Source organism: Trichechus manatus, unplaced genomic scaffold (genome assembly GCF_000243295.1).
Source record: "Trichechus manatus latirostris isolate Lorelei unplaced genomic scaffold, TriManLat1.0 scaffold00054, whole genome shotgun sequence".
Classification (NCBI taxonomy): domain Eukaryota; kingdom Metazoa; phylum Chordata; class Mammalia; order Sirenia; family Trichechidae; genus Trichechus; species Trichechus manatus.
This window is the reverse complement of record NW_004443990.1, coordinates 5,196,405-5,206,557: the sequence shown is the minus strand read 5'-3', so window position 1 is coordinate 5,206,557 and position 10,153 is coordinate 5,196,405. Positions and strand designations below refer to the sequence as shown.

At 39.3% G+C, this 10,153-nt stretch overlaps 1 protein-coding gene across 7 annotated transcripts; it reads right to left on the bottom strand.

The window, feature by feature from the left end:
• Positions 1-312: 312 nt before the first annotated feature.
• Positions 313-8,012, bottom strand: SRSF1 (serine and arginine rich splicing factor 1). Of its 7 annotated transcripts, XM_023732731.1 has the most exons (7): positions 7,606-8,012; positions 7,032-7,216; positions 6,528-6,700; positions 5,640-5,758; positions 4,358-4,725; positions 2,542-2,592; positions 313-1,691 (listed from the first exon to the last, which is right to left on the bottom strand). In XM_023732731.1, the coding sequence occupies exons 1-4, from the start codon at positions 7,797-7,799 to the stop codon at positions 5,720-5,722; spliced, it is 591 nt and encodes a 196-aa protein (XP_023588499.1). In that variant the 5' UTR covers positions 7,800-8,012; the 3' UTR covers positions 313-1,691; positions 2,542-2,592; positions 4,358-4,725; positions 5,640-5,719. The 7 variants fall into 7 exon arrangements, with proteins under 7 accessions (XP_023588499.1, XP_023588497.1, XP_023588498.1 ...); XM_023732729.1 differs by having other exon boundaries at positions 313-2,681; XM_023732730.1 differs by having other exon boundaries at positions 313-2,592.
• Between the last annotated feature and the right edge of the window lie 2,141 nt (positions 8,013-10,153).

The following is a 10,153-nucleotide window of genomic DNA, read 5'->3' as shown; positions in this document are numbered from 1 at the left end:
TTCAAAATAGACAATTTCTAATATTCATGTTTAAAAGCAAATGTTCCCATGCCTATCTTCTTTGATGACTAAATCCAACAAACCTTGTTAATACATTATTCTTAGTGGCAATTTATACTTCAAACAGGAGGCAAGTTTGTATCCTTTCCACTTTCATATGTGAAGATGGGGGAAAGGAGATGATGACAAATGCTAAAGTGTTAATTCCCAATAATTTTCAGTTATCTTTTTAAAAATAAAAGGGCATTAACACGTCAAGAAAACTGTGTCTTAAAAGTAAGTTGATTTCGTCTTTTCCATGACCAATTTTAGGCCTAGGGTTTTTTTTTTTTTTGTACCACACCTATTCCTGTACCCAATTCTCACTCCTGGCCTTACTATCCATACCTGGAGATGTACAAGGTAAGCAGAAAAACAAGCAGATTCACATCTTCAGCATTTTCTCCAAAGTCCCAGAACCTAGACATATTTTTCTGATTTATAAATGTTGAGTACCCATGATAAGCTCTATTTGAAACCTCATTGGAACAGAAGCTTAAAAGGGGAAGATTTTGCCCAACAGATGGGAAGTTAGAGGCAAAGTTACAGGAAGTAAACCATCAAAATCATCTCACTCTGCAGCTGGCATAAAGGATTAAGGTAGCTGGTCTCCACCCTCCTCTATGGATTAACAGGAATGACTTTCTGGTTGCTTTTGTATCATATAGCTCCCTCTAGTGGTTAAGTGATTTCCCTAGCATTTACTCCACTAGGATAGTAAACTATCAACATTGTAAAAAAATTTCATTAGACATTTGGCAATCTTACAAATTGTTTTAAAAATTTCAGGGTCACTATAAATCTGAATCAACTCAATGGCAGTGGGGTTTTTTTCTCCTGTAATATAGTATCCTAGAAAAACTCTCAATTTCCACTATCTTCTTGTTGATAGGAACAGAAACAATCTCCACTTTGTCTTAAGTGTTTTAAGACTTCTAAAGCTGTAATGGTGGCAGGAGTTACTTTTTTAACCTGATGCTTGGGTGTACCTCCTTTACACTTTTTAAGAGATTAGAAAACAAAACATCCAGGATCTGCTGAAGTGTTTTCATCTGTGTTTTGCTTATCTACCTACATGATACCCTTATGAAAAGTTATGTTTGCCTTTTTCTCTCCTCAGTAACCTGGCCTAACACCTATTAAAATACTGTCAAAATTATGAGATTATTTCTGCCTAAATTAACTTCTGTATGACAAGCCTAATTAACTGAAATTATTTTCTGTGTACTAGAGAAGCACCAAGGGATTTTTGTAGTAAGAAGTTCTTCCCCTCAACCCCTACAAACTCATAACCACTTTCAGAATTGTCAGGCACAGCTTTCAAAGCTAGCAAGATGCATTCAAAGTTCTGAATCACAGGAACAGATGCTACTTTAAGTATACTGTAACTTCTTGGGCCTATATTTATAGCAAGTTATGTAGAGATGTTTCCTTATAATCCCTCTTTACTTTATGCCAATCCCAGTTTTTTCTCTAAGATCAGATTGGTCAATGTTCCTGCAAAGAAAGTACTGAAATGAATACAGAGTATTTCATTGTCTATTTTAGGATGGCTGAATATTTCCTTCAATGGAGTACATTTATTGTGAATCCACTAGACCAACAAAATAAAAAATGTGGGTCATACCTTTTTGTCCTGTGACTGCTTGAGCCTAAAAAGATGAGGAACTTAAATCTCAATAAACGATCCACAGTAACAGGTCTGTTTTTACACATACACCCAAGATTACATACAGAAGCATAAGCCCTGGGTATTCCAGTACAATTCTACAATCCCTTATCCGAACACTTGAGGGCAGATGTATTTGAAATTCAGAGTTGTTTGCACTTTATACACCCTGTTATGTAACAGCCTCAGCAATGTCTGCAGCAGCAGTGTAATGAAACACGTATTTCTGCAGCATAATAGCTAGTCACAGTTAAATGCAAAATGGGGATGCCGATTCTGCTCAGGTTTTACACAAAATTAATTCAACAACAATAAATCTTTGCTTTCATTTGCTGGATTTCAGAATTGTGGATAAGAGATTGTGAATCATTTCCTGTGTTGATACTCTTTGTACTACTATAATGGAAACAGGTTAAACCACAGGGCAGTTGTGCTACAACAGTACTTTAGTTGAATTAAAAAATGTCTCCCCTTTTAATACTATTTGATAAATATACACACACAACTTACTTCATTACAAATTTCATACACAAAGCAAAAAGGCACACATAGAAACATTCACCTTGGATTCAACCTGAAAACATCACCAGTCCCAATGACCAAGACATGTTCAACCGACAACTCTCAAAACTGACTCTAAAATCATATTGAAGCCAAGCACTATGCTATGTGGCTATATGACCACTTAAAATTTAAATATAAAATTTTGGGAAAAAACATTTTAAATGAGGGGAATCTGTTTACATTCCAAACAGTATTTTTAAAATATTAAACTTAGCTTTAAAAATAAAATTCAGATCCCAAACAATTAGGAATCAGAAAATGAGTCTTACCTTTTGTTTCCAGAAGGATGTGGACTGAACAGCAAGATGGGTTTATTCAATCTGATGTTATGAAAAATAATTGCTTCTTAAAAGAGACTTAAATTTCTCCTTGGTTAGAAAATAACTAATTATAGGCTCCCTAAAATATTCTAAAGGAACATAAACAGGGAGAAAAGTGGAAGGACTTTTGTAGTTCCAAAAGGGCATGCCTTTCTTCTAATAGCTTCCAATACAGGTAGAGATCTATGGTTCATTTCCTAAGAGACTATAGGAGCAGAAGCCCGGTCACCTTCCCTGCAAAACCTATGCCCCTCTACCTTTCATAAATATGCATTAAGCTCTAACCTTCAAACCGCTATGAGGCGAAGAGTACTTTTTATTTTAACCTGGGACTGCAACTACTAAAACTTTTCGTGTGAGGGCATCTTTCAATTTAGCTTAAATACACTCAACCTTGAGTGAAGATCATTTTCATTTTGTTTCTAAAACACTCAATGAACACAAATGACCTGTCTAGGTCACATTAACTTTCCCATTATTCTTTCAGTCACCTGAAAGAAACTAAAGCATATCATGTGAAATTCTGAATTCAGAAATTTAACTTTTAAATAGTAAATCTTTCTGCTTCTTGGCTGTATCTTTACTTCTTAAATCAACACCAGAAAATGACTTCCTTACTGAATTTATCAGTGTGTGGAACCTTCTCTTCCTCCTGACATTCCACAAGGTTTATTCAAATATATGAGTTGGCTGACTTCATGCAGATTTTTCTTGGGGCCCGTTTCAAAATTAATTCTGGTTTGTCTAGGTTTGAAATGATCACCTAAACAATCTTAAATTCAGCGTCCAACTATATGATTAAGCATTCAAGGGGTGTTAAAATTCAGTTATTCCTCTTGGTACAGATAAGTGATTTGATGATTTTGACTATCTATCCAAATATCAGAAAAAAAAAAAAAAAGACATTAGGAATTTTAAGTAAAACTCCCATCAACAATTTGAAAATTTAGCACCAAGCAGCTGTTTAGTACAGATAACAAAAACAAACCACAAGATATAATCACTACTTTGATATGTCTTGGGTATAGAATTACCTTATGCTTCAGCAAAGTTTACAAGGCAAAACTCTAAAGAATGGTCAGCTTTTTTAACGATTCAAATTAGTTTTCTAGTGCATCATTCACATTTCACAAGGGAAATGTGACGTGTTAACCGTTCAAATAGATCTGCGCTAAATTAACATTTAATACTTACCAATTTTTGAGGTAAGTTTCAGTCAAAAGCTCAAATGCTATTTCCAAGCTACATTAATTTACTAGTCACCACCCAATTTTGCACAAATGCCTATATTGTCTACATGATCACCCAAAATAAATAGTATTTGTAAGTCTTTAATCACTATCAAAGGGAAATTTATCTTTCAAAGACCACCCCATTTACCCCAATAGTAGTCTTATTCCCACACCTTTTATCTTTCCCTGAAGACTAACAATTAACAGTAAAAGGTGCCTAATACCATTTATTAGAGATTGCCTTTCAAGAACCTTTACTAACACATAAATGGTGTCAGACCCTATCCTACTTATCAATTTAAAGCATTAACTGATAAAACTAGTCACCCAATTAAAATCACCTTACATGAAGAGGAAAAAGGACAACCATGCATAGTTTTTAAAAAAATGTTTATTTTTTCAAAGAAAAATGGCAATAGCCAATTGGAAACCTACTTATTCTTCAACTCCAATTTTGTTTTGTTTAAATTTAGAAGTGACTTACTGATTTACTATTTTAAACAAACCCCCCCTTTTCCCCTTTAAATGTTTACCATCTACTCGTGCTGAATCCTTCCAAGGAGATTGCTCCAGCGTATATCTCCAGGTCCTCGCTTTGCTCCTTTTACCAAAAATTGCAAAACACAATTCCATCGTGCATCTTAAGGGCTCCAATCGTCAAAAATAGGAAAAAAGAAAAATCTTTGGAATAGCCAATTAAGTTGAATAAAAAAAAAAAAAAAAAAAAAATCCACACGAATGCGGTTTGGTTGGGGCAGGAATCCACTCCTATGTTCCTGGTAATCTGATCCCGCTCCATGAATCCTTGTAATTCATCCTCCCTATCCTATCCACATTATGATTTGAATCCAATGATCCAGCTCCAAGGATTGGGATCCAGTGAGCCCTCTCCAATCCAAACCTTTATAACCAGCAAAACCAAAAAAGAGGAGGCAAAATGTTAGATACTGTAATCAAAAAAGGTTTCTGGGGAATGATGAGTTATGTCTGTCATCAGTTTAACAGATGTACATCAATAACTATCAAATTCCCCAAAACAAGTTTCTGAATGGCGTTCAGATAAATTTTAGAAACTTAATCATTATAGAGACTAATTGGAAGAAGCATTTTATATTTACAGTTCAACTGATAATGCCAACACTTGTTACTGTACAGCGTATTACAGGTTTTGTGGTTGCAAAAAATTATGTAGTTGAAAAGTTTACTGGTACTACTACCCACCTAAGTCTAAACTAAATAAAGCTCCCATCTGCAATTTAACTTGTAAATTAAAGTGTTTTAAACATGAATCAATTATGAATATTAGTTTAAAGGGAAAAGTGAGACAAAGTATTCCCATCTAGATTATCTACACCAATATGCTGGAATTCTATTTTGCTTTCATTTTGTCTTAAAAAAAAAAATGAAATAGCAATGCTCTATCAGTCACACAGAGGACATGCAGATTTAGCAGTATTGATATTATACTCTATCTGGTTGGAATTAAAGACACCCTGTACCCACATGTACACCAACAGCAGGTCACACATTAACAGTTGTAACTAAGCACTATGACAAATTAGCCAGTTCTTCCCACATTAGTCCCTATTAAAACAAAAAAAAGGGGAAAGGAGCAAAATATATTACAAAATGGACAATGTAATTTTGCCACAATTGCCAAGGTATGAAGAGCAAAGCAATTGTAGCTAAAGATAACTGCATAAGATGTTTGCAAGTGTTTTAAAGTAGATGTATATAATCATTTTTAATCCTTGTTTTTTAGTATAAGGTCAATACTGCCAATTTCATCTGTGACAATAGCACTTGGAGTCATACCATTGCCTCCATTATTGATCTGATCCTCCTCAATCCTCCTTTTGACAATCCTAAAATGATTGAAATGTGCTCCACAATCCTTAATCCAAAGCATTCTTAATCCATCTCTTCAGATATGTCTACAGAAAGACACATGAAAAGGCAAGATAAACATAAGAACTTCCCCAGGTAAGATAACCACAAACACCCCCAACATCCCAGTTCACACAAACCAGAGAAGAATAGACATTTACACAATATCACAGTCTGAAGAGCATGGAGAATTAACTATAAATTTAAACAATCCTGTCTATGACATCACTTAAAATACAATTTACCAAAGACATGAGGGGAATGTAGATGTTAGGAGCAAGGGGATATTACACAAGAATGCAATTCAACATTTTAGCCCATTCTGAACAAAACAGTTTGAATTAAAAAATGAAAAGATTGTACTGAGTAAAGGAAAACTGTATACAACATAGGTTCTACAAAAAGTGTCACCAATCATCTTATGTACGAGAGCGAGATCTGCTATGACGGGGAGAATAGCGTGGTGATCCTCTGCTTCTCCTTGGGGAATAACTGCGACTCCTGCTGTTGCTTCTGCTACGGCTCCTGCTACGACTACGGCTTCGAGATCGAGATCTTCCGTAACTTGGACTTCTGGGCCCATCAACTTTAACCCGGATGTAGGCAGTTTCTCCCTATTGGATAGACAGAACTTTCCATTGAAAGATCTAAGTTTTCACCTATCTTCAGGCATGCTGAATGAATACAATGTAACTAATACCAGAAACCTGGTACTTTACTTGGACACCCTTGCCTGAATCCTTACCTTCAAATTCCACTGTTTAAGACCACTGTATCCAATTCTGGCCAAAGAAAAGAATTAAGTGTATAACCTACCTCATGAGATCTAAACTTAGTGTTATCCAGTTTTCGAACTGCATAGGTCATATCTTCTTTCCGTACAAACTCCACGACACCAGTGCCATCTCGGTAAACATCAGCATAACATACATCACCTGCTTCACGCATGTGATCCTTCAAATCTTGCCAGCTTCCACTTGGAGGCAGTCCTGAAAAGTGATTCATATTTTTTTCAATACTAAGTACCCCAAATTTCACATTAAATATATAGTGTATGCTACAGCAAATACTTACATGAATGTACTTGAAAGACTCAGAACCCGAAATTATTTACAAAGTGAAGATCTTCATATACTAGTGCTTTAATCTTATTTGGTAAATTTGCATTACGGTTATACTGGCTTACTAAACTCACGCAGAAAAGTAAAGTAACCTAAGACCTGGCATAAAATTTGCGATTGTCAAACCAGCCATGCAAGGAAAACTTTTAAGTAGTTTTTTTTCCCTTTTCTCATAAACCCATAAAAGCAATAAGCTTACCAGAGACAACCACTCTGTTTTCAGACCGCCTGGATGGTGGGCCATAGCGGCCTCGGGGAGCTCCGCCGCCTCCACCCCCGCCGCCGCCTCGGCCAGTGCCACGGCCGCTGCGAGGAAACTCCACCCGCAGACGGTATCCATCGTAATCATAGCCATCGCGACCGTACACCGCATCTTCCGCGTCTCTGCGTGATCACAGAAAGCAAAAGGCATGAGAAAAGGAAGAGGAAGGCGAAACCTAACTCAGTCGGGACGTAGCGCCCCACCACCCCCCGCACATGCGCACCAAGGGCGAAAGAGCCCACATGCGCTACATAATAGGAATGGCCCCTCCCCCACCCAGAAGCACGCCAGGCTCTCGACAACTACACCAGCCCTCGGCGCCTCAGTTTCCCACTCCAAGCCCGCAAGTCGGCTCCGGGGATGTCCAATGGGCCCAGCCACGAGAGAAGCCACACCAACTCGACTCCTTACTTAACTCCTGCATAGGCGATAACGCCTCGCCCCTCTCAAAAAACCTGTCCTAACTACTCCAACCTATTTCCTTAAGACTGCAAGCTCCATGCCGCCTCACCGCGGGTCCTCGAACTCAACGAAGGCGAAAGGCGGTCCCCCGCGACGATTCTTGAGATCGATGTCGCGGATAGCGCCGTATTTGTAGAACACGTCCTCAATGTCCTTGGTTCGGATGTCTGGAGGTAAGTTACCCACGTAGATGCGGCAATCGTTGTTCCCTGCCGGGCCACGAATCACACCACCTCCTGACATGGCGGCGACGAAGAGCGGCGACGAAAAGCGCGGACTCGAGAACAGGCCTTCCCACCAAGCTTAGCGCACCTCAGAGCGAGCCCGCAGCGACACCACGTCTCCCGCGGCCCCTCCAAAATGGCGCCTTTATCTGCTCGGCGCACGGATATGGGGGAGGGAGAAAGAGAAGCGGGAGGAAGCAGCTATTTGATCTCAATACGCACGCGCACGTGCGTAACGGACGCAGCTGAACGAGACGCATACGCATGCGCGACGTGACCCTCCGCACGAAGAGAAAAAAGTTCCCGCGTTCCCGACCTGCGGAGCGGTTTGCCGGTGGGGTGATCAGTTGTGTGATTAAAACTTAAATACAGAACACTCCTTAAAGGGGCTGTTGATGCCTGTCGGGTCGTCAAGGATAGTCAGTGTCTCCAGGAATGAGCTCCTTTTGAAACATTTCGGCGCCTTGCATGGACGCGGTGAAACCTAGCCTAGAGTATTGCCCCACAATGCTCCGCGATGGTAACGGCCTTTGGCGGGAAAGACTCGGGGGCGGGGCCAAAGGGGGACGGACCGGCCAGTAGTTCCGGAAACGGGCAAGAGTGCGCCTAGTCCAGGAGTTGCGATGCTGGGGATTCAGTAGAGAGCTACGGCGTACGTAGTAGCCTTGCTGTCCCGCCCCATTGCTTGCAGATAGGCCATGAGCTGTTTAGACATGTGTCTAATTTAGGAGAGTGCAGTTAAGATTTCTTAGTAAATATTCTGCATTAAGTATCGTTCCACCTTCGGTTCAGAACTTTGTATAGCTCAATTCAACATGCCAAGTGTTAGCAGCGGTAGGTCGTGGATCGTACCTTGATCAATCATGGGTGGTACCTGCCAACCAGGAAGGGTGTCAACCACCGTACCGCCTCTCACTGATGGCCTGTTGCTGGGCCTAGCGGAGAGGAGCAGCGAGGCTCGTGAATACTTGTAGAATGAATTGTGCTTGTCATCTCTCCTACTCCTTTTAAAGAGCGAGAGAGAAAAAGTATTTGTGAAATCTTGAAGTTAATCCCTTTTTCAAATTTTCCCCTACAAGTTAATTACATGCAAGGTTTTTGAACTCATTCCCAGGCCTCTTAGATAAAGTAAATGAGAACTGTGACCATTGGAGACCACAGTTGCTGGGACTGTGATCCTGCTTGCATGCTGGTTCAGGGAGACAGCTTTTTACGTTTTTCTAGAGACGTCTGAAATCTGGATTTTTATGTGAAATGTTGGGCTTTTTAAAATGTTGGCAATAAATTCAAATATAAAAAGCCTTGGAGTCATAAATATGCTAAAAGAGATCTACACTCAGAGTTTAAGGATAATTTTCTTCATATTATGTATGTATTTATAACAGCTCCTCTCCCCGAGGATGCAAGGCAGCTTACAGAGATACCATAAAACTGGATGAAGAAGTCAGGGGAATGGGAAAACAAGGGGATGGGGGATTAAGATGAAGTGCTGGATAAGGTTAGTACACAAAATGTCTGCAGTAAGCGTCTGCAGATGGACTAGAAGATGGACTGCAAATTTCACTCTGGTCTTCCTAGAGACCACAGTAAAGAAGGGAAGACAAGTATTTTCAAAATCCAAAGTGCCTTTGAGATAAAAATAGATTAGTTGTACAGGAGAAGGGCATGTTTTCTTAATTCAGATGTCTCTTAGTGATCTGAAAACACAAATTTAATTTGAAATACTTGAGCAGGAATGCTTACTCTGGGTCTGTAGATCCTCAGCAGATCTATAGAGGACCTTTAGCAGTCCTTGAACGGTTTGTGATGATTTCCAAAATTATGTGTATGTGTGCATGTACTTTTTTCAGGGGAGGGGATTTGACATTTTAATCAGGTTCTTAAAGGGGCCCGTAGATATAAAAAGGGGAAGGAACCTGAAATTTTAGAGGAAAGGATAGATTGTCTATCCTTCAGGCTGTCCTTCAACTATATATATATATATATATATTTTATGCTTTACCTTTTTTTTTAATTGTTGTGGTTTAAGTGAAAGTTTATAATTCAAGTTAGAGGGAAAAGAGTAAGAAAGCTGATGGAAACGTGATGCTCCTGAAGTTTTTCCCGGGACATGACATATGTCACTTCGGTTTCTATTCCTACCCCCTCCTTTTTTTATTGTTGTGCTTTAAGTGAAAGTTTACAATTCAAGTTAGTCTCTCCTACAAAAATTTACATATACGTTGTTATGTGACCCTAGTTGCTCTCCCTGTACTGTGACAGCACACTCCTCCTTTCCACCCCAGATTTCCGTGTCCATTCAACCAGCTCCTGTCCCTCTCTGCCATCTCATCTCGCCTGGACAGGAGCTGCCCATTCAGTCTCATGCATCTA

Coding starts and splice junctions, on each gene's coding strand:
- SRSF1 (XM_004377891.3), bottom strand. CDS start 7,799: ATGTCAGGAGGTGGTGTGATTCGTGGCCCGGCAGGGAACAACGATTGC. Junction 7,217..7,605: donor GTTGAGTTCGAGGACCCGCG/GTGAGGCGGCAT, acceptor GTGATCACGCAG/AGACGCGGAAGATGCGGTGT. Junction 6,701..7,031: donor AAACAGAGTGGTTGTCTCTG/GTAAGCTTATTG, acceptor ATCACTTTTCAG/GACTGCCTCCAAGTGGAAGC.